This window comes from Harpegnathos saltator, unplaced genomic scaffold (assembly GCF_003227715.2).
Source record: "Harpegnathos saltator strain DR-91 unplaced genomic scaffold, Hsal_v8.6 scaffold7, whole genome shotgun sequence".
NCBI classification, from domain to species: domain Eukaryota; kingdom Metazoa; phylum Arthropoda; class Insecta; order Hymenoptera; family Formicidae; genus Harpegnathos; species Harpegnathos saltator.
This window is the reverse complement of record NW_020230537.1, coordinates 952,872-976,553: the sequence shown is the minus strand read 5'-3', so window position 1 is coordinate 976,553 and position 23,682 is coordinate 952,872. Positions and strand designations below refer to the sequence as shown.

The 23,682-nt window shown below is 35.8% G+C and overlaps 3 protein-coding genes across 11 annotated transcripts; 2 read left to right on the top strand and 1 right to left on the bottom strand.

Moving 5' to 3' along the window:
- Positions 1 to 79: 79 nt before the first annotated feature.
- Positions 80 to 8,085, top strand: POSH (SH3 domain containing ring finger posh). 2 transcript variants are annotated; one of them, XM_011152003.3, is made up of 13 exons: positions 80 to 847; positions 970 to 1,084; positions 1,170 to 1,268; positions 1,351 to 1,487; positions 1,573 to 1,699; positions 2,189 to 2,512; positions 2,695 to 3,005; positions 3,418 to 3,764; positions 4,010 to 4,218; positions 4,592 to 4,734; positions 5,234 to 5,401; positions 6,218 to 6,331; positions 6,509 to 8,085. In XM_011152003.3, the coding sequence occupies exons 1-13, from the start codon at positions 372 to 374 to the stop codon at positions 6,690 to 6,692; spliced, it is 2,754 nt and encodes a 917-aa protein (XP_011150305.1). In that variant the 5' UTR covers positions 80 to 371; the 3' UTR covers positions 6,693 to 8,085. The 2 variants fall into 2 exon arrangements, with proteins under 2 accessions (XP_011150305.1, XP_011150306.1); XM_011152004.3 differs by lacking the exon at positions 5,234 to 5,401 and having other exon boundaries at positions 100 to 847.
- Positions 8,086 to 15,731: 7,646 nt separating this feature from the next.
- On the top strand, positions 15,732 to 19,493 carry l(2)k09913 (transmembrane protein 53-like lethal (2) k09913). Of its 7 annotated transcripts, none has more exons than XM_011152000.3 (7): positions 15,733 to 15,928; positions 16,540 to 16,712; positions 16,837 to 16,959; positions 17,031 to 17,297; positions 17,666 to 17,934; positions 18,748 to 18,925; positions 19,051 to 19,492. In XM_011152000.3, the coding sequence occupies exons 3-7, from the start codon at positions 16,864 to 16,866 to the stop codon at positions 19,189 to 19,191; spliced, it is 951 nt and encodes a 316-aa protein (XP_011150302.1). In that variant the 5' UTR covers positions 15,733 to 15,928; positions 16,540 to 16,712; positions 16,837 to 16,863; the 3' UTR covers positions 19,192 to 19,492. The 7 variants fall into 7 exon arrangements, with proteins under 7 accessions (XP_025161310.1, XP_011150302.1, XP_025161311.1 ...); XM_025305526.1 differs by having other exon boundaries at positions 16,011 to 16,712; XM_025305528.1 differs by having other exon boundaries at positions 15,733 to 16,045.
- On the bottom strand, positions 19,351 to 22,039 carry Dbp45A (putative ATP-dependent RNA helicase Dbp45A). 2 transcript variants are annotated; one of them, XR_850284.3, is made up of 7 exons: positions 21,807 to 22,039; positions 21,484 to 21,677; positions 20,966 to 21,310; positions 20,696 to 20,868; positions 20,217 to 20,572; positions 19,802 to 20,125; positions 19,351 to 19,378 (listed from the first exon to the last, which is right to left on the bottom strand). XR_850284.3 is itself a non-coding variant. In XM_025305522.1 (6 exons), exons 1-6 carry the CDS (start codon positions 21,877 to 21,879, stop codon positions 19,857 to 19,859), a joined length of 1,410 nt encoding a protein of 469 aa, XP_025161307.1. In that variant the 5' UTR covers positions 21,880 to 22,039; the 3' UTR covers positions 19,778 to 19,856. The 2 variants fall into 2 exon arrangements, 1 of the variants encoding a protein (XP_025161307.1); XM_025305522.1 differs by lacking the exon at positions 19,351 to 19,378 and having other exon boundaries at positions 19,778 to 20,125.
- Positions 22,040 to 23,682: the final 1,643 nt, after the last annotated feature.

Sequence of the window (23,682 nt, the reverse complement as noted above, 5' to 3'; positions counted from 1 at the left end):
AGAGAGAGAGATAGGGAGAGAGAGAGAGAGATAGGGAGAGAGAGAGAAAGAGAGAGAGTGAGAGAGAGAGAGAGAGAGACCAAGTAGGTGAGTGAGTGAATGAGCGACTGGGAGGAGGAAAGGGAGCGAGCGGACGAGAGAGTGAGGAAGAGAAAGACGGAAGCGAGGCGCGGCGAAAGAAGAGAGAGCGAGAGACAGTTGGGAGGGTTACAGATGGGGGAGGGAGTACGTTTCGATAGAACGAGCGTGAATGCGAGCGCAGGGTCGACGAGGAATCCGGAATAGGTACGACGACCGAGGAGAGGAAAGGAAAGAACGGGTGGTGTTTTTCGTGTGCAGCTCTCCGGTGTCGACCGCGGGGACAGGTCAGGATGGATGAATGTATGTTGAACGACTTGTTGGAGTGTTCGGTGTGCCTCGAACGACTCGACACGTCCAGCAAGGTGTTGCCTTGCCAACACACGTTCTGCAAGAAGTGTCTGGAGGAGATCGTGAGCACCCATCGCGAGCTACGCTGTCCGGAATGCCGGGTGTTAGTTGACGCCAAGGTGGACGACCTGCCGCCGAACGTGCTGTTGATGCGTATCCTTGAAGGAATGCGCAATGCTGCACCGAAAAGCGTCAAATCGTCGTCGTCCCTATCCTCGTCGAGATCCGCCACCGCCGCGCCGCAGAGGTTGTTCGGCGGTCATCAGGTTGCACCAGCACCTATAGTCACTACCAATCTCGCACCTGTCGCCGTTGCTTCCGAACCAGTACGACATTCTAACGCGGTTGCTAAGCAGGCACATCTGCACAATCAGGCGTATGGCAGAGCGATCTATGACTATGTTTCCAAGGTGCCAGGGTAAGTTTTGTGTGTTAATATTTGCAGGATACATGTACGTGTCCATATGTGGCTTTCTATTATGTATATTTGTATATTTACTATGTCCTATCACTTTATTGTGTTGTCATTTGTGCTTTCAGAGATTTAAGTTTCAAAAAAGGTGATATAGTGATCCTGCGGAAGAAGATTGATAACAATTGGTATTTTGGAGAATGTGGCAGTAACCATGGTGTCTTTCCTCTGTCTTATGTTCAGGTACAATATGAAAATTGTAAGAAATTATATGCGATTGTAAGATGTTATAAACGATCAAAACTTGATGCCTTATTCGAATTTATAGGTGATGACACCTCTGACACCACATGTACCCCAATGTAAGGCACTGTATGATTTTAGAATGACTAATGATGATGAAGATGGGTGTCTAACTTTTAATAAGGTATTTTTCCAAATGCTTTAGTTAAGCTCTTTTCATTGTAAGAAATAAATTTGACACAAAATGTATCAATATATCTTCTCAGGGTGAAGTTATCAGTGTTATCAGAAGAGTAGATGAAAATTGGGCAGAGGGTAAACTTTTTGACAGGATTGGTATATTTCCATTGGCCTTTGTGGAGCTGAACAGTGTCGCTAGAGCCTTGATGAAACTCTCCACCAAGTAAGTAGAATGGTTAATACAGTAGTCATATTTTGAGTTGCAAAGATATATATACATATGTATCGAGAGCATTGTTCTTATTTAGTGTACAGCCAGGACCATCGAGAGTAGCTCCACCCACACCGACGAACGAAGGAACCACGCCACTTATACCAACCGATCATTCACGTAATGTGCAAACGACGAGCCAGCCGCGACCGCAGTTAGCACAGGTAAATTAGATATCCTACTTAATCAAACATTCATGCAATCTTTTAATAGAGAGAAATCTATCTCTGCACAGCAAAAAAACATTCTGCTGCTAAGAAAAGCGGCTATTCAGTTTACTTTTTTCTTTTTTACTAATTCTAAAATGTACTTGTCATAAATGTTTGGAAAAATCTCATCAATATCCAAAAGAATTCTTTTTTTAAGAATGTTATAGAACTCATACTCTATATAAGGAACAAACTGAAATTTCGTTTTATAATTTAATATTGTTTTAATTTAATATTCTGTTTGAGAGGTGCTGAATTTACTAATATTCAAAATGTATTTTGAACAAATTCAATGTTTATGATAGATTTGCGCATATATAAACTTATAAAATACTTGGAACATGTAACATTCATGATTGAATGTCATGTATCTTTCTGTGTCTACTTCGATCTATATCAAGTGATGTATGCAGTGTATTAATACATTCTAACATTGTATTGCAGACCACCGCGTTACCGGTGTCCGATACTGTATCAAACGTCTCATCAGGCGGTAGTTCGACGACCACCACACCAAACACACCCAACAGTTCGACCACGTCCAGCAGTTCCAGCACTGCTCCAAGCAGCCCAGGCAGCCCTGCAACGTCACCGCCTGCGGTCGGCAATCGCCATAACGTTAAGCGTCATAGTTTCACTGCCGTCAATACAGGTCATCATGCTCATCCCCATCATAGACATAGCGCTGAAATACTTAGTCCTCCGGTAGACAGTGCCCCTAATAACGCCAATAATAGCGGAGGCAATGAATCGTTTTCCCCCTTACAAGTAAGGAAATTACATTTTCTGCTGACATACTGTGACAATTTTTCTCTGCAGGTGTAACTTTAGATGAACTCTCGTATCGAATATGTCTAAAAAACAATTTTTCTGTCGCTTCTGCATTCCAACATTTTAACGTATCTCCGTGAGATTCACTTTGAACTTAGGGAAATTCCTTTGTATTCCAGACCAGCAGCAGCTGCACGGATCATAACCTTCGTCACAGACGAAGCGGTAGCAGTGATCTCGTTCTCGCGCAGCCGTCACAAAGCGTCCCTGCTGCTAATCAGACTTCCGGCACCGGTACAGCGACGACGCATCTACCAGCAGCGTACATAGCGCTATACCCGTACAAACCTCAGAAAACGGACGAGCTCGAACTGCGTAAGGGCGGTATTTATATGGTGACGGAACGTTGTCAGGACGGATGGTTCAAAGGAACATCCAACCGTACGCAGAAGTGCGGAGTTTTTCCGGGAAACTACGTTGCGCCCGCTAAGTACGTATTAATCACCATTTGCGGAGTCGATAATTACCGACAATAAAGCCGAAGACTACGTACTTAGAACAACGTAGTAACCTAACCAGACAGTATAATCAAGTTATTACTATTTCGATGCAAGGGCAAGGAAATAACGCCTCGATGTACGCAAAATCAAAAGCTTTCAGGAGAAACAAACCTCTGTTTTGGAAATTCACTTTGCTCTAAACAATCGATTTCTTTTATCTTGAACATAGTAAAATAAGAAGAGAAAAAAAATCCTCAGATTTCGCTGAACTGAAAATCTGAAAACCGTCATTTTTTTTTTTAATATCGAAATACTTGTTTATTTCTGAACATTAATGTAAATCGATCACTGTAACAGTTATATTGCTTTGACATGTTATTAACGTTCTCCGACTTTGGGCAGATGTCAACGTGGAATATGCCGCGGCTCTCCAAACTCGCCGAGTCAACACCAAGGCTCACCACTTTCATCGAACGCATCCAATACCGAATCGCGCTTGGCCATGACGTACACGAAGAGCAAGGGTCCTGCCCCGCAACCGTACAATCCTCGTGCTTTACCGCCGCCTGAACTGCCTCCACGTGCTATCAGCCCGTCAACAACCGTGTCGTCGTCATCTTGGCATGGCGGCGGTGGTCAACAGGAACAGGGACCGAATCAGGAAACCAGTCCGCCCCGGCACAACGATCAGAATGCGGCCGCCAACCCGCTTGGGCGCAGCCACAGCGCGGTTATGACATCAAATATCCGTAAGTATATTTAAATACCTTGTTTTGCTTTCGAATTTATCAAGTTATACATGACCTCCTCAGATGACCTTCAAAAGAGCTTTATTAAATGATATATGCAGATTAATTAAAATATTTTTATTTTCGAAGTTATATCGAAGGTATATAAGATGTGTATCCTTAAGAATACATTTTTTTTTTTTTTTCCCAAAAAGATAACGATTTTGAACGAGATTATTGCATAAAAATAATTAACTTTCCCGCAGCTTCTCCCGGTAAACAAATTGCAATGCCGTCTTCGCTGCAGCCGACAGCGGGTATTAATGGTGCTAATAACGGCTGTGCCAGTGTCGCTATTTCCGTTCCTTCTTCTTCCGCGAGTGACATGAACAGGAGCCCGAACAACACTTTGCGCGTGGCAGGCGGCATCGCACCGTCTAACACTCCAGCGACTGTGTGCAGAACTGCAGAGAAGGTATTTGGAAGATTAACGTGTGACATGAATATTTACACGGAGCACGCACTTGCGTCTCGCTGTGTGCATCGATGTGGTAATACTAGAGATCGTTGGATTTTACAAAAATTTCGTTGTTTAATAAGTGAATTCGTCGTTAAATTAATACTTTACTATACACTAAATTCTAGATATTTAGTCTAGATATTTATATCGAATGATAAAAAATGATTGGTAATGTTATTTATTCCTCTTCAACGATTTCTGGGCCCCTCGAGATCCCTTTATCGTTACGAACATATACGTACATGACTGATGGTCTTTAATATTAATTACTTTGTAACTATGTATATAACACTCAGCCTTCTCACACATATGTATTCGTGAATTACAGCCGAAAGAGAGGAAAGATAAGTGCGTCTCCTTGATGCGGCGTCTGACCATTATTAAGAAGTCCAAGTCACCTCCACCCGCTACGTATTCGATGGATAATCCCGTATTCGACGATGGTAATTCCGTCAATCCGATGCACGTCCGGTGAGTATCGCTGATCGCAGTAATTGTGAATTTACACTAATACATGTATGTATTATTTATACAGTTTGTATTATAATCCGGTAGTCGAAAAACATTCAATTCATTCCGAGCTGAATTTGCACGGCCCGACAATTGGTCCGAATCAATGTGTACCCTCCCATGCTAATTGCCGCATGCGTATGCATCGTTGTTGTGCATTATTATCCGTCATGTACTTGTGCGCGTGTACGAATGCTCAATGTTCGCTCAAGCGTTACTCGACCATACAAGCACCAGCTCCCTTTGTGTCGTTGGAATCGTTGCATGCCCAGCATCGTCGTAGTTACACATGCACACACGTACATGTGAGAATAGAGGCATATATAATAGCGGCCCACATAAAGCGAACGTTTATAAATCATGCTTTGTGCAGCATGACACCAATCGCACGCCTTGAAATGTTGTCTCTAATATCGTACCGGGGACGGGGTGGGTGGGTGGGTGGTATCGACAATCGCAGATCGGGGTCCTGCCCAAGTCAATTGCTGCAGGTGGTACCTACGCAGGAATTAAACGCTTCAAACAGCCAACACCGCTTATGTCCAGGCTCTGTGCAGGGGCACGCCACATCCTCACAGAGACTGAAATGCAAGGAGAGACCCTCCTTACAACTATCAGTAGTGCAGAGGTTAGTCGTTTTAGGTAATTTTAGGTATGACGACCGGAACTCGTGAGATAAGGTACAGAATGTTTTTCCGCAAAATGAAAAAAAAAAGAGGACGAAATAAAAGAAGTGGCATTACTCGCTTAAATAATATTATAGTATTTTGCAATGGAAATTTCTATATACTTCTGATATAGAGGATGATAATATTTTTAATATCAGTTAATCTGTACAAAGTCTATGTCTTACTCGACTTGTTTCGCGCAATCTCGAATGAATCAATGCTTGAATTTTGCAACAACACATAACGTGAACACGCTCGATTTGTGAATCAATGTTTGCACTTGAGAATAACGCAATTCTGTCATATTTACTGTTTTACATCAGCATTTGTGATTGAATGTACAGTAGATTGCATTTTACTTCCAGGTAAGTTTACCTTAAGATATATTACTTTTGCATAATTTACCTCATGTTGCTGTGTAATTAATAATATGCATATAATTATATTTATCATAGATACCAAACCGTATTATTACTTTCTGTCTTATCTACCGAATACGATACTGGCAAATTGGCAAGGCAAATTTTATCCTTCGTGAAATATGTTCAGATAAAATGTAAAATTTAAAGAAACATTCTCTCAGAAACATAATCTCTTGTAAATATGTTGCATATATGAAAAGCTTATATGTATTTTGTTATTTATGCCTGTGCAGTGTTAAACCGTTTAATGTGTATGCATTTTGCATACACATCGTAAAAAAGAAAAACTGCTCCTGTTATTCTGTAGCGTGACAATTTTCTACGTCAATTTTTTATTTTGTCATTGATGAATAGATCTGGTGAATCCGGCGCTATGGTGTGTCCAACGGTCGGAAACCATCATCGCAAAAGCAATTCTTTAGACGCTGGAATGGGAAAGCAGACAAAGCAACAACCATCGCGTGACCGGTAAGGATCATTCTGTTTATCTGAGACCTCCGAATTTCCTTCCTTCAATATTCAGTTTGAAAATTACTATTGAAAATTACAGTTTGAAAATTACTATAATCACATGGCAAGCTCACATCGCATACATTGTGCATTATTCCTGCGAGATAACTTCACATTATTCTGTAACAATTGCAGCGATCGGGTGTACAGATTTCGTTGTATCGTGCCGTATCCACCTAACAGCGAGTTTGAGTTGGAACTTCGCGTGGGTGACATAATATATGTGCACAAGAAACGTGATGACGGCTGGTATAAGGGCACGCAGCAACGCACCGGCCGTACAGGACTGTTCCCGGCGAGTTTCGTGGAAGCTTTCTGAGACCCGACGCAAAGTCGCTTAGTGTTAGAAACGTGTATATAACTTGGCGCCCCTTTTCTTTTCATACAGGTACTACATTACATATTAAGTATAGACGAGGCTCTCAAGTCGGCATTATTGTGTACATGTATGCGGGTGCGTGCGCTCGCTCGTGTTTGTTTTATTGTTGGTTTTCTCACACGGGGATGTACGTCGGTTTTAAAATCATAGCACACGTATAATGTACCGTTTATTCCGAAATGTACAATGTATGAAGGATGAGGGGGGCAAGCCTAGTTTGTGTTAGCGAAAAATCAGAAACAAAATACCATCTCCGTTCGCGCCGCAAACTTTAATGAAATATATCAGTATATGTCGCATATGTAAATTAATTGACTGTTGTAAATTAAATTAACGAACGGATGTTTCATATGCTGAACGCAGTAGGAAGTTTTAATGCGCAAAACAATTCTATTCCATGTATATAGAATATAGACACACGTAATCTTTACACCACATATGTGTGTGTATATGTATATGAGGATGTGAAAACAAGTATAACACGAGAAAATAAGACAAGAACGTGATATCTTTTACGTGCGATATCTGAAACTACTCCAAACTGATACTGCCATTGTGGTAATATAGGGAGAGAATGTAATTGTAATGTGGCGGGTAAGTTCATTATATTTTCATGCAAGCACGTTACTGCCATTTATGAAGGAAACCAGAACGGATACTGATTTGTCCAAGTTGTTGGTTTCTAAAGAAAATCTGTATGCTTTCTTCTACAGAAGCGCATAATATTAACGTACAAGAGAAAGAATTGTATGATTCGTATAGCCGTTTGTAAACGGTTTGTATACATATTTTTTTTCTGTCAAATTAATAGCGCATCAGATGGTCACGATTGGGGACCACTACTCACGAGCTTGATAAAATAATTATGACAGAGGTAATAAAAAAATGTTTTATGAAAAATAGTTCTAATAGAAACAGTCAAATAACAGCATATGGTGTAAATATTGGTTCTTTTTATCTATACTTTTATCTGATAGATAAAAAGATAATAAAAACATTATATTTCTCCTCAATCTCCTTTATTATAGTTGTGATGTTGAATATCTCTTATACTATCACATTGGCTCCTGTGACTAATTATCGTGCGCGTGTGCAAGTTCGTAAATAACAAAGGACTTGCAATTAAGACTATTTGATGCGCCCTTGAAATTTCATCAGGGAGATGTATCATGTACAAACCGTTAGGCAAACAAATGTATACTTGGTTTTAATGCAGTTTCTATCTTACCTTTTCTTAATATAATTTAAAACGTAACTGGTCTAATAAGAAATTTTCTAAAAATTAAAACCAAGTTCTCATTGGACCATTGTTTCAAATTGCATCGAAAAAAAAGTATGCAAAATTTTAAAACAAAGTGCATAGCAACCATACACAAGTAAAGCCGTTCATGACGTATAACTATAAGTAGGATTATAGATTCAATGTTACTTCCAATCGATATTTATTTTATTTAAATTTTCACTTTTTTAATCTACGCCATTGCAGGCGATTGGCTATTCATTGAAATGACTCGCTCTACTTATATTGGAGAACGTTTAATCAATATTGTTAAAATATTATTTGACTGAGAACAAAGCACACTATTAATGTATTATGATTATAAATTTATTAAGAACTTTTTGCTATTTTCTTTTTTATTTAACATTAATATTTTATATATCGTGTTTAATGCAATTCGTTTATATTTTATAAAAAGTATACATGAAGCCCATGAGCAAGTATTCGTACGAGTTTAAAGAAATAATTTTATTATTAACATTATTTAAGACTGGAAGAGTGCTAAAATTATTGATCGAAATTAAAAGGATGTCTTTTCCTTTAATGAAGATATTCGTTATTATGCTGTTAAAAAAAGATGTTCTTTATTGAACAATTTGAACACAGAATTATTTTAGATAAGATATAGAAAATGGCCTTGATAAGCACGATATTGACGTACACTATTATATACATTGTATACACCGTTTTATAAATCAATTTGCCACTTGTTTCCTAATTTATAAAGCCAAGTATCTAAGGCATGACAAAGGATTAGTATGAAAAGATTTGAACAGTTAATTTAACATAAAGAGATCCGATGGAAGTGCTTCCATTGCCTGATTAAAATAATCAGTATTTAGCAAGTTTTGTTATGTTCTCTATTTTCTATATTATTAACAATTATATACATTACATTGACATTTTGCGCAATCAATTTTTGTAAGCTTTATGAATGTACTATTGAAGAAGAGATATACTTTGCGCTATATTTACAGTAATAATTATATATATTATGATCTTACGAATATCTTCTAGAGTTTATATTAAGCTTCAAGCGTACCTAATTTTTCGTTACGTTATTTAATCAATGTTTATACGAAGCTGATGTATATACGTAAATTTATACACATAGAAATGTATGTGTACATATGTATTTATAATGCTCAATTCATTAATGTTCACGTATACACGTATATTATGCAAGTAATTTGCGTAATATACCTACATAATTAGGACGTGTCATAGTTCAGTAAATAATTAGGTGTATAATCGCATTGCGCAATTGTAGAAATTCGGATGTAAATAGAAAGCGTATACATGTCATAATTTCAATTGATATATATACACACACAGAGCGTCTTAAAAGTTGCAATATTTAATTTTATCAAGAGGTTTCCCGAGCAATTTGCAGGTAATTTTTCCTTGGAGAAAATTTTAGGATAGGCATAGTTTATTTATTTAGCATAGTTTATGATGAATTTTCAGCATAATATTTTTTTAGAAACTAAGCCCTAAAGTAAAATTCTGTCAAAGTTCACTTGAAATTGATCGATGAAAATTTTTTGTTCATTTGATTATTTGAAGTTTACTTTGTTTTTACGACCTCTTGTATCTCGAAAATCATTGGTGCCACGACGTTTTCGCTGAGGACAAATTAGTTTTGAATTACTCAGGGAATCTCAATAAAATTGAGGTCATGTGTTCGGAGACTTTGTGTATAAATATATCTCTTTGGGACATACATACATAAGCATATATACATATAGAAATATATATGTACATATATACTTTTAGTGCTCAATTTACTAACATTCACACAACATACACACACACACACATACACATGTGATTTACGTAATATATCTACGTAACACATCGCATATAATAATTAAATCAATGATTGAATGTACAATTGTGTCTGAGTATGAGCAGAAAGTGTCTTATACTATCGAGATCATATCACGTATATGTATGCTTTCTGCTTCATCTTAGGATGAGAGAGAGAGAGAATGTGTGTGTGTGTATGTATCTAGGGCATATATATTTATATTATGGATATTTAATGATATAATTGTACATAATTATAATTTTATCGTAACCTTTCTCTCTTTGATATCGTAGGAGTTTACGGATGTCCTGATGATACGTAGCTAGAAGCTAGACTTCAACAAGTAACTGATGTACAACGAATTTTACTGTAATAAAAAAAGTAAGAAACGCGTAGCATTGCACACGACATATTGCGAAGACGACAGTACGTACGCGAGTGCCGTATCTGTGCGTGCAAGAATCGCAAATCGTTCATTTAGTGCTCTCCAATCTTGTAGTTCTCATCGTTGTTTCAGTATGGAGCGACACTTGAACATACTTCAACGTTGTATCAGTCTTATATTACATCTTTAAATGAGATTAAGGAGACGCGATACGTAAAATAAACCCACGGCATCTATGGCATCCTACGATATGAAAGAATATTGTCGTTTTCATTGAAATGCAAAGCAGTTGGGAGAAGAACGGTTTACGCACGTTGTACTTTGTAAGCATGCGACAGTAACCGTGAAAAGAGAAGAGAGCGTCCATTTCGTCCTTTGAGATCAGCGAGACAGCGTTACCTATAGACTTGCAAATGTCAAATCGTAGTCAAAGCGATGAAAAAGGAAAATTACCAGTATAATCGACAAGGTCGATTAGACTTATTGATAAAGTGTCTACGAGACCGTGGGAAAAAATGTGACTTAGATGATATCGAACGTTTATGCGCGGGAGGAAAAAGGAGAGAAAGAGAGAGAGAAAGAGAGATGTAATTTTGTAGTTATTTGTCTGGATAGAAGGTGGCTGGATATATTTTTTATATGTATCAGTCACTTTGGCGGAAAAGAACAAAAGAAATAGAAGATGAGAAAAACGACCGTAGGATCAAATTTAATCGCACGTGACACCATATGTAGAATATTATTGGTAGTAAAGAAATATCTCTTATGCGAGGGGCCACACTGGGCATGCTGTAATAAAATTCGGCAGTCTATTGTAACGCGTTATCTAGAGAGAAAGATAGAGAGAGAGAGAGAGAGAGAGAGAGAGAGAGAGAGAGAGAGGGAGGGAGGGAGAGAGAGATCGTGGAGGAGGATGGTAGGAGAAAATACACAAATACACAATACGTATACATAACATTTATAAGAATGATGAACGGAAACTCGTCTATTTATGTTCATGCGAACCATGCTAATCATTATTATATACTCTATTATACTCGTATCGCTCGAGTTATTAACCCTTTGCCTTAAGAAAGTGGATCCATGGGTTCAGATTACGGTGCAATCTTGACAAATACGAGTCGCAAAATTGAGAAATAAACAGATTAGACTCACAAAATGACAAAACGAAATTTAACGAAAAATTAGACTCGTGGCCCGAATTACAACTTATACATAACGTATAATCAAAAGAATTAAATGTTTCTTTGTCTTCTTTGTTTCGCTTTCTTTGTCGTCATATTCTCATTTATCGTTTTTGTTTTTTGACGTTCAAAGTGTCTTCGGCTTATTCAAAGATATTGCGTTGGTATTCGGCGCATATTCATTCTTCTCGGTAATTCTTGTACGAAAAGAAGGAATTAAATGATGAGGCAAGAGGTTAATATTTATACGCACAATGTATTTGCACGATATTTCACATTTCGATCGTGCATATCCATCGCTGACAAATATGCGAATACACGAATTTTTCGTTTTTTCGTATACACGGTGACGGTTATTTTCTTCCTTTTTCACTGTACGTTCTTTTTTTTCTGACCGTATCAACCTCCGGTAACGTAAAAATTACATGACTCAATTATTTTACGTCGAACGGAACCTGTTTGTGTATGCATATGTATGCAGATGATATGTGTGTTTCGTATATTTGAATAATTTATGTATCGCCGATGTGTCCATGATTCATAAAATCTAGCACTGTTCAGTTTCACAAAAGATATATCAGTTTTTCAGTAACACGAGAGACTAATTATATTATCGCTATGTACACGTTGTGAGCAAGAGAAATGAATGCAAGAACATCGTACAAGAAAGTCGTGTAAAGATCCTCTTCCGCATACCGCGGCGTTGATTTAATATTGTTGCCTGCCTACCTGCTCGGCCGTTTGCATCTTGCATTAGAACAGCGCGTGCACGTGAAATGTTTATGGCAATATTCTTAAATCAACGTGTACGTGTATGCGCGAAAGCATCCCCCGACAGTTGTAAATAAGTTACTGAGCGAGAAAGAAAAAGAGAGGAAGAGAATGAGAGAGAGAGAGAGAGAGAGAAAAATCTCACGATGGTACGGTGAGGTAATTCCGTCATTATGACGGTACTCGTGTATTTAGGGGCAATGACTCCTTTGTGTTCTGCAGAAACCGAGATTTATCTATCTTGCAAAGAAGCAAGCACGTAGCGTTAGCTATGTAAGACGACGATCTGAGTCCAGGAGCCTTCGTTAGACCAAATGTGTTTCTAGCACTTCTTACGTAAGAAGAATTTAGAGTTAGTCATTGTATACCGATTACTACCTTTACACACGCTACTTACGCTACTCGGTATTTTGTCACTAACGTACGTACGATGTTCCAACTAAGTCTGTGTCGATGTCGTGTCCAGCGTAATTCACACGTATACATAGATATCGTTTAATATTTAAATAGCGTATGGAAAAAGCCTGTAATAAAATCCTTCACACGGCTATCACGAGTGTAGCGAGCATATATATTACCTTTTTTGTCTTCGGGTCAGAGTTGGACGATTTATGTATTTTTGCTTCAAGAAATGATCAACACAAAAATAATCATACATAATTATATAAAATCATGTATTCAAATGGCAACCTGATGTGTCTTATTGACGTTACATTCGTAATTAAATCATTATTATTATGTTATTTGACGTCAGTTTGCTATTTGCTGGTAGTTACATGTAATTTTTATATATAATTATATATGATTTTATACGATTATATATATATATATAATTTGTATACATAATTATGTATATAAATTATATAAAATTATATATGACCCATATGAACAGCTACATATTTATAAAAACGACTGCACACTATAATTCTTCTTTAATCAACAAGTAAACATTATATGTACACTTTTATCCGAGACGGGAGTTTTTAGAATCTTAGAGCATTACTCTACCTCTTTGTTTTTATAAAACGGAAACATGGTTATAACTAGTCCCGGCCTTTCCTGACAAAGCATCTCGTTTTCCAACATCGTTAAGTTCAATTCACGGAGCGATAATTGCTACCGCGTTACATTCCCTTTGCGCGAATAAACACACTGCGACAATGAACTTAACCCGATTAACGATTTAACGTGTGTATTACATATGTTTCGTACAGCGAACTCACTGTGGTTCCTTGATTATACAAAACCGATCAATGCGTGGTCCAATGCGGAATCCTTTAAACTGCCGCAGCAGACAGAGAACTGAAGCCCCTCGTAGCCTTCGCCGTTTTATGCTAATACTTTTACATTACACCATCGAGAGTACTCGACGGTTCTGAACGACGTAATACTTTAAAAACAAAATGATCTTTTTTTTTCTTCTTTTCATTTTTCTTTTTCTTTTCTTCTTTAACGTACGTATCATAATTATAACGTGTAGTACGATATGTATGAGCCTCCCAGATGCCAAATTGTGATCGCTTCACTCTTTGCCAATTTTTTAATTTTAAAGATAAGCACCAATCGTGTGCTTTGGTGCTAAAATTGAGAAATTTATGAAAAGTGAAGTCGATTAGTTTGACTCCTGTGAGACTCATCTGACGTGTACATATATATAATTAAAGAAAAGAATAAATCTACGTATTATAATCGCCACGAGAGGAATTTACACAGAAGTAGAATCGATAATCCCGTTAACTCCGCGTTCCGTTGTTACTGCAACAATATGTTTCCCATTTAATATCATTATCTCGTGACATTTCCGTCAAAACGTACGGATGCAGACGGTTAAAGTCCGCTTTCTGTGTCCTCGATGTTAGCCTTTACCACACGCCAATGCCATTCGTGCCGGTCACTTCAATTTAACAGCTGGCCATTTCCTTTGTGGAAGCGCTTCTTCGTAGGCGAGCGTATCAATTGAGCCGTGTCGGGATTTTATTAAAGCTACTTAACATAGTCCTTACCGATGTACAGTTAACAGCAATGTCGGACACATCCGAGACCGATGTGCTCAAGTGAACCGCAATATAATCGTCCGGCAATGGTTGGTTATAAAAAAGGAAAAAGAAGATGTTCCTATATTTGTTTCTGTATCGTCATCGTGATTAATGTTCGGTCCCATCTGCTTCGTCCGCTTACATCTCTCGTTCGGAAATTAATCATAAATAAGACACTTGTTTATTAGGGAAGAAAAAGAAAACTTCCCACAAAAACAGAGCTTGAAAGAAACTTGAAAAAAAAATGTTCCAAATAATTTTTTTTTTTAGAAAGAAATTATTCCACTTCATAAATTTAAAATATTTTATTGTTTTTAAATATCGAAATACTTTTAGCTTTTAATTATATTTTTAAATATAATATTCTGAGTAATATGTATTGCTTTTTTTTTTTTTTTTTTTTTCATGAAAAGTAACTGCGTGTTTGTATTTTTAAAATGTAACGAAGTCGTAACATGCCAAAGTCGGGTTTTGAAAACAGTTTAGAAAATTTACATACAGCTTATCATCGCTTATCACGCTGGAAATGCGTGTTCAAAAATACTGAGTTTTACATAGGACTTGGAAATAGGAGTGCATGCGACATTCAAGCTTGTCAGTCATCCACATTCGAACATAAAAAAGGTACTTATACTTGTTTCACATATATTTTAAAGTTATATTCTTCTCACCATGCAACTCCTGATTAATTATGCCAGAAGACATGCGCTAAAATCTTCTGCAAAATACATCGAATTTCTATATGCATAGAATGATGTAATTCAATGATCAAGCAAATTTATAAAATACCTCTTTGCGTTATATAATCAAATTATCATAAGCATCAAAATTAACATGACAGGCGACTTATTTTATAAACGTTAATTGATCTTTTTAAGAGTTCCAGAAAATATTACTTCAGACGAAAATCGAACTTAGATTTTCTTTTCCCCTTTATCGGTTCTTAAGAGGAATCAATTATATAACGCAGAAATGAAATATAATTTTCCAAAATTATCAACGTGCGAAATATCTAAATTTTCGAAACTTTCAAGTAGTTCAGTCACAAAATAAGGGTTCAGATTCGAATTAAATTGAATCTTACTTCAAGATTCAATTCGATTCGATTCGAATTTGAATTTGAATCGATCGATTGAATTTGAATAGTTTGCGCTCTAGTTTATATTTCTACTGTATAGTTTGCATCTCTACTCTGGGTATATATAATTATATATGTGGCCATATAAAGACAAAATTCATTTATAGGTCATATATAATTTCTTACAATTTTATGTAATTATATGTACCTATATATACAGATATTTATATATCTATATACAATCAATTCTCGCCGGTTCTTATCTTTCGATCACGATTTCGATAACTTCTTGTCTCAAGTATGAAGTTCACCACGAATGTTTAATAAGTCGTTTGAATCAAAAGAAACAAAGAGAGAAAATATATAAACTTCGTTATTATTCACGGTCCACGTCATTGTAACGGTCGCTCGTTTTTTCGTTTCGAGTGCAAAAAATATAAGGGAACGTAGCAAAAAGGAAACGGCAACGTCCGTATAAACCGTCACACATACATACACACACCATGTGGCAGTGACCCTCCCTTGTGCGCACAGTTTAGCTCGCGCATTCTCGAAAGTAGATGTGGAGGGAAGTGCACGCTCATCATCCCCGTGAAAAAGGCGGACATGCAGTCTGTGCGTGACAGTGACCATGTATGTGCTTTGTGTTATTTGACGATTGTGCTGCACTACGGTCGTCGGTGCTCGCGGAATACTGTGTGTCAATTCATTTCAGATAATTGGCTCCTCTATCTGAACTAATAGCGACCGGTAAAAGTTCCCAAGTAACAGACACCTGTTCGGAAGTACAGTTATCTTTAATTGCGATAACAATAAAGAGATAAGTAAACGGTGACAATACATATGAGTAATTGCGGCCAGACATAACAGCTATATTCTGTTATATGTATGTGTGTGCCGATGTGCACGCAATTTTGATTACGCTTAAGTAAATTGATACCGGGGACGAAAATACCTTATTTTCTAAAATTTCGATACGAATGGCAATTATTTCGTTTTCCTTTGAAACGGTAGTTAAGCGGACGGTTAAACTCGAGTACGACTCCAACTGAGGGAGCGGTCTAGTCACTGCTACAAATACCTCAAGCGTTTTTACTTCTCTGTCTTCCTTCATTCGAATTTGAGAAATAGGATAAAGAAAGAGAAAAGCTTCGAAACGCTTGTAGCGGTCACTGGACTGCACCTTGAGATAGAATAATAAGGATATAAGTCGCCGGCCAAGTGGAATTTGAACTTTTTGTTAGCTACAACGAATCTGGAAGAGAGAGTGGGGGATGAGATAATTACATAGAAAATAATCGGCAGGCCAATCCTGGCGAGACATTGATTATATAAAATTGGCAGAGCAGTCACGAAAGTATCGACAGTGGGAGAAAGGCACAGTTCGTCTGCGTCGCCTGTTGAATGATAAACTTATGTGAGTAGCCATACATTGAAAAAAATGACGAATGATTAATTTAACTTATAAAGTTATTTACGGTTATTTATTAATTTATATATATGTATCAAGATTTAAAGATAAAACTTTTATCACATTATAGCTGCTGTAGAGAAGTGAATTTCTCATCATGATGATCCTTGTCAAGTCATTGCGCAGTGTTCTTGCAAAAAGCCAAATTAATTTGTCTACAAAATCACAATTATTAAGACATAATCAACATGTGGTGATGTATCTGTACAAATAACAATAATTATTTATTCCTTGATATTTTTTATTATTTATTGATATTTCCAGGCTGTTGGAAGATTAGCACGCATGCTGTCCTCTCATCATTTCTCAAAGAATATTGAGTTCCTTACACAAGACAATCGCATCATATCACCCAACAGCACTGTACGGAATGTGACAAACAATCGCCCATTGTTAATTATTCTCACTTGGTTAATGTCAAAGCGACCACATGTTATGAAGTTTGTTAACTTATACATGGAGCAAGGATTCGATGTAGCATTAGTATCTCTCACACCCTGGCAACTTATGTGGCCTACAAAAGGCTCCAAGGTGACATGACTTATACATGACATGACATGACTTATACATGACAATGACACTCGAGTTCAATTACTGGGCTTGTTCTTTTTTTCTTGGATATTCAATTATATATTTATTTTACTCCTAAGAAACATGGAGAAATAAACGTTGAATTAACGTGACACTGAATGAATTGTTAAAGGAAATAGAATTTTTGGAATTCTTAGAATTGAATATGCTTTATAAGAATAAAAATCTGTTTCCTTCAATGAAAAGGCGTTTGGTTCGTTCATGGTTGGTTGTCTTATCGATTCAATCTTCTCCATGAGGAAAGTGCAGCCTGGTTCAGTTAAACAAAACAAAAAACATCAATTACAATCTTCAAAATTTGCTTTCAGCTCGTTGCAGTAGATCTATTGTCTTTCCTGAAGCAAAACGAAAGTTACCAACAGATCCTGCTACATGGCTTTTCAGTAGGTGGTTATATGTGGGGCGAAGTTTTGGATTCCATGCAAAGAGACAGGGAGAAATACAACGACATTGCAAACAGGATCGTCGGACAAGTGTGGGACAGCATAGCCGACATCAACGAGATTCCGATTGGTATGCCTCGTGCTGTGTTCCCGAAAAATAAGGTGCTGCAGACGGCGTTGCAAAAATATATGGAGTAAGTGCGAGAGACGGAAAACGCATCCAACGGTGAATAATTCGTTTGAATTATTACGTTTGGCTACTACATAACACGTAGTGACTTAACCTAATGACTTCCTACTGAGCAATTGTTTGATGGTTTGATATGCATTATTCCGAGATAAAAGAAATGTATGGAAATTTAAAAAGTGAGATAATTTCTCGGAAAGTTATACAATATTCTGAATTTCATTTTTTGGGAAGTCGATTTGCATCTAAACGAATTATAAACGATTGATAAGCGGTAATTTGTTTATCTCTTTTTAATATTTTAAATACAAATTTTATTGGTTGTTACTTTATACTGATGCAGATACAATATGTGACATAAAGTCTGTTGTTTTTTTTACTGAACGGATATGATTGCACTTTTCTGCTTTTAAAGTGAAATAAAAGTGTAATTTAGGCTGCATACCGATATTTACCAGTATCAAAAATCTATAATTCATGCATATTACGTATACTATAGTATTTTTAGTATTGACAGTGAATATTGGGACACAACTGATATTTGAAACTTTCTTTTATCAATAAGAGTGTTTCTAAAAATGATTTACAAGCGTTCTGATTGATTATAAGCCGTTCTTTGGATAAAAAGGTTCAGAATATTAGTCTTAGTATTAAAAATAAAAGAAACTAAGACTAGTTGAATTGAAAAGAACAGACTTAGTGTGAAGTAACAAACGTCCGATGGCTCCGTCATTATCCATTACATGTGTTTAGCGGTGGATTTCTGCATCCTGCTTAACTGTAACTGAAGGTCTAATATAGTATAATATGTCACTTTCAGATATCACATGAAAACGTTTTACAAGCAGTCGACGCAATATTACATTCGGTCTAGTCAATTGTTCCACACATCTTTTTTGCGTGTGCCAGCATTATTATTTATAAGTAAAACCGATCCCGTTGGCACGGTGACCAGCAATCTGAATTTACGTGATAACTGGGAATCTTTAGGAATAAAGGTTAGACTTTTTTTTATGTCCGCAGGCTTGTCGGAAGAACTGTGAAAGAAACATTTTTATTTTACATAAGCAACATATATATATATATCTGTGTGTGTATATATATATATATGTTCATTTTGCAGACTTACGTCAAGATATTCGAGGAGTCACCGCACGTTGCTCATTTCTATACATATCCAAAGGAATATGTTGCCGAACTTTATGCCTTCTTGCAAAAATTGAATTTGATACAGAACGAAGAGAAGATTAGGGCACGTCTTTAGTTATTCGAGATCAGATATTTTTTTTCCAAATAGGTATATTATATTTTTATACGAAGTTGCCATTTTGCACGTTTTTACATATATAGCACTTCACACATTCGCATACATATAGGCAAACATAGAGACAAGTCTGTGAATATAGGCAGTATAAAAGTGCCTTTGTATGTGTTTAAAGACATATTTGCATCTAAAAAAATATTTAAATGTAAAATTGGTAAATATTAGGATAGAATTTAAATAGAATAGAAAAAATATTTAAAAAATATAGAAAACGATTATCATTTTGTACTAGTAATTTTCCAAAAAGCTATATAAACAATAAATATATATTGTGATACGTATATATTTATAATACTTTTTAAATGTAATGGGACTAAGATTCATATATGTAATTAAATTATTTTTTTTTTGTTTTCTCTTTATAATGGATTAAACATATATTATAAAATAGAACATTAGCATAATTTGTTTCTAGTATTGTGTATTTATGTTACAAAAATAGACATATATTGAACTATAATACATATTTATTATATATCTCATATATCATTTATTGTAACTAATAAATTAATATAAATTTTTAATATTAATAATGCTTCAGCATACAAACTTTTAGGATGAATGTGACGGATATAGCATACATTTTCCGATGTTGGATATTCTCTTTATTTTTCAAATTGTTTTTTCGTCTTTTTCATCTCCTTTTGTCTCTTATGTCTATCCTTCATCCTTTTTTTGTCTTTATCTATGATTTCGTTCTCTTCATCTGTTTCATCCGGAATTAGATACTTGTCTGCGTCGATTTCTCCCTCCAAGATTAATTTTTTGCGCTTATTAATCATTTTCTTTTCAAAAAAATCTGTTTCATCCAACTTGATTTCCGCCTCTCGTTTTGCTACTGATATTTGCGTCAAGATTGTAACGATTTCTTTGTCTATGAACAATTGAGCAACAATTAGTTTGTTGTTTTCAGACACTATTATCGATAATATACAATATTAATATACAACCGGTTATATACTCACCATCCACTTTATATTCTGTTAGCTTGGTACCTATGGCGTCTTCAATCGCGTGTAATAGTTTCACATCGTGTGGCGTTATCAGGCTTACCGCCATACCATTCCTCCCTGCCCGAGCCGTTCTACCCACTCTATGAATGTATTCTTTTGGTACGTTCGGTATTACGTGATTAACAACCAATTCTACTTCATGAATGTCTAAACCTCTCGCTGCAACGTCTGTAGCAATTAAGATCTGCACATGATTCGACTTGAACTTATTTAACGCAGCTAAACGTTCCTTCTGCTTGATCATTGCATGGAGAGCCACGTTCGTAAATCCAACATCGTTTAATGCCATCGATAACAATTGACAATTTCTAAAACCAAATTATTATTAATGTAATCAATTATAATATAAAATATCGCATATGTTGTTTATAGTTGGAAATTCGCGAATGATTTTTATGTATCTTCTTATATGTAGGGAACTATTATCTTACTTGCATGTGTCAGTAAATACCATAATGGAGCCATTTTTATTTGTGGCACAAAACGTTCTGATTACTTCCACTAGATACGAGTCAAGCACATCTTTAGGACATAATACATAACGTTGATCCAGTTCCTTCACAGTAGCGATACCAGCATCATCTTTTTCTTCCCATATGAATACCTTAAATGTAAGTTGCAGTTTTTCAATATCTGCTAAACACAATTTGACACGATAAACATACAATTTGGTGCGATAAACAATTGCATTATCGAAGTACCTTATTGGAAGCTACGCTTTTTACATTATCAAGATCATTTGTCATTGTAGCACTGAACAACAATACTTGTTTCTGTTCTGGTAGTGTAGCAAAAATTGTCTTCAGTTGTTTATCAAAATGACCACCTAATAGTCTATCAGCCTCATCCAAGACTAGAAATTTTATTCTCTTCAAAGAAAATGTATTACAGCTATCTAAATGATCCGCTAGGCGACCTGGTGTGGCTACAACTATATGAGGTCGCTTGGACAACTCTAATCCTTGTACCATCATATCCATGCCACCAACTATTACACATTTCTTCAAATTGATAGCTTTGCCAATGGCAGCAAATTGATCAGCAATCTAAATTAATGCCATGATTTTTATTATCCTTATGATAATTAATAATTAAACAATATCTTTCTTATATAAAATCAAATATGGCAAGTATCTTCAATTATAAAATAAACTTTATAAATATAGGATATATAACATATATAAAAGTAGTTGTACAAAAAAAACTATTATTCATTTACCTGAAAAGCTAGCTCTCTCGTTGGTGTTAACACAAGAGCAAATATACCATAAGGGTCTTCACATAACTTTTGCAAAATAGGCAAGGCAAATGCCAAAGTCTTACCACTACCAGTCTTAGCACAACCTATACAATCTTCACCTCCTAGTATTCTGGGAATGCAATTTTGTTGAATTGCAGTTGGTTGCTTTAAACCTAAAAAACAAATAATATTAAATATCTGTGTTGTGTCTTAAAAATGCACATTATGCTTTAAGGAAACACCACTATACTTGTGTTTCATAACAAAATCCCTTTGTAAATCATATTTATATGAGAAATTACCCATAGCTTTGCATTGTGTAAGAAGCCAAGAATTTAGTTTGAAATCCGAGAAACTCACAATTCCATCACTCATTGCTGAATGTTTTTGATAAATATCATGTAAATTTTGGTAAATATCTATGTAAAGTCTTGAATACACACTTACTTTATTAATATGCCAACAATCTCCTGATATAGCAAAATGAATACACTTACAACAAAGCTCAAATATTTCTAGTCTTACATTGGAAAAAAAACAAAGGACACAGATAATAGAAGATAAAAATAATAGAATGTAGAAACAAAAACAAAATAGAATATAAGGATATTTTGTTTCTTTAATAGAAATTAATTAGAAATAGATTATACATCAGTTACCAAGAACCACTTAAAATTCCTAACCTATTTATCATAATTTTTAACACTTAAATTCAGATAAAAAAATGTCCGTAACATTCATAGTTTCTTCTTTTTTGTTTCCTTTAATTATCTCTATTCTTAACTCTGAATTCTGAAATATTTAATCAGCGAATCTTCTTCGTTTCGACATTCGCGGTCGTACACGGTCGTTTGCAGATTTCGCTTCAGACTAGCACGTGGAAAATTATTTCCAAATCATATAAGGCTTTATAAATACGAAACTAGCGACATCTATCGTTAAACATCGTTTATATGTATAGGCTTGTTCGTTTTGTCTGCACTGCTGAACTGGTGCAACAAGTTGAAGTGAGAAAACCTACGTTTGTCTCACTCCAACTTAATGCATCAGTTCAACAGTGCAGACAAAACGAACAAGCCTTATGACCAGTGTTGCCAGTAAAACCGTGTGCGATTGTGCCAAAAAGTATGCCACATTAGTGCGTTTTGTGCCATTCGAGCTAAATTAATATATTTTGAAGATTTTATAACGAGGATTTTATGAGGAATTTATAAGTTTTTATTGTCTAATCTTTGTATCTTATTGTAATATTTGTGTCTTATATTTGTATCTTAAATTTGCATCTTAAAAACTAACACTTCTTATGTATCTTTAGAGGTTCGGCAACTTTACTCTGGGGCCGTATTCATAGTCCGGTCTTATATTTAAGATCGTCTTAAATTCATCTTCAGATGCTGTATAGATCATTTCATTGGCTACAGAATATCTGAACGTGAACTCAAGACGGTCTTAAATATAAGATCCGACTATGAATACGGCCCTGAATGTAGAATTGAATTAACCAATCATGATAAAAAGATATTTGCTCTTTTTATTCTTATTAGTTAATCCGATGCTAGTTACTTTATCCGTAATGTGCAAGTTCCGAACGCACTCCAGATAATGTAAATGCCACTTTATTGGTTATACTAAGGCTGGTATTCATTGTCAGGTCTTATATTTAAGACCGTCTTAAGTTCACTTTCAGATACTGTATAGCTAATAAAATACTTTGTACAGAGTTTGAAGATAAACTTAAGACGTTCTTAAATATAAGATCCGACTATGAATATCGGTCTTAATCTACATACTCTTGCTTGTAGAATACGATACGTTTGTCATAGAAGCCAAAGATTTAAAACTTTCACTTAAAAATGGAATGTATCACTTTTTCTTCTTTTGTGCCTGTGCATAATGTACCACCAAATCACTAAATTGTGCCTGTGTGCCACTGACCTTCAATTGTGCCACATGTAGTACGAATGTGTCATGACTGGCAACGCTGCCCGTGACACCTCTCTTCTCTGGCTCGGTTCAGAAAGATGTTCTGTAATTGTATAAAATTCGCGAATTTAATTGATATATGCTTTTAATAATGGCTAAATCGAAAAACATATACCAATCAGATTCATAGTTATATTCAGAATTTTACAACAATGCAAAGCTGCTTTTCTACTGAGTACAACTTATGTTTGTACT

Coding starts and splice junctions, on each gene's coding strand:
- POSH (XM_011152003.3), top strand. CDS start 372: ATGGATGAATGTATGTTGAACGACTTGTTGGAGTGTTCGGTGTGCCTC. Junction 1,488..1,572: donor TTGATGAAACTCTCCACCAA/GTAAGTAGAATG, acceptor GTTCTTATTTAG/TGTACAGCCAGGACCATCGA. Junction 3,006..3,417: donor AACTACGTTGCGCCCGCTAA/GTACGTATTAAT, acceptor GACTTTGGGCAG/ATGTCAACGTGGAATATGCC.
- Dbp45A (XM_025305522.1), bottom strand. CDS start 21,879: ATGAGTGATGGAATTGTGAGTTTCTCGGATTTCAAACTAAATTCTTGG. Junction 20,573..20,695: donor GTATTTACTGACACATGCAA/GTAAGATAATAG, acceptor ATTTGGTTTTAG/AAATTGTCAATTGTTATCGA. Junction 20,126..20,216: donor AACAGAATATAAAGTGGATG/GTGAGTATATAA, acceptor AATTGTTCATAG/ACAAAGAAATCGTTACAATC.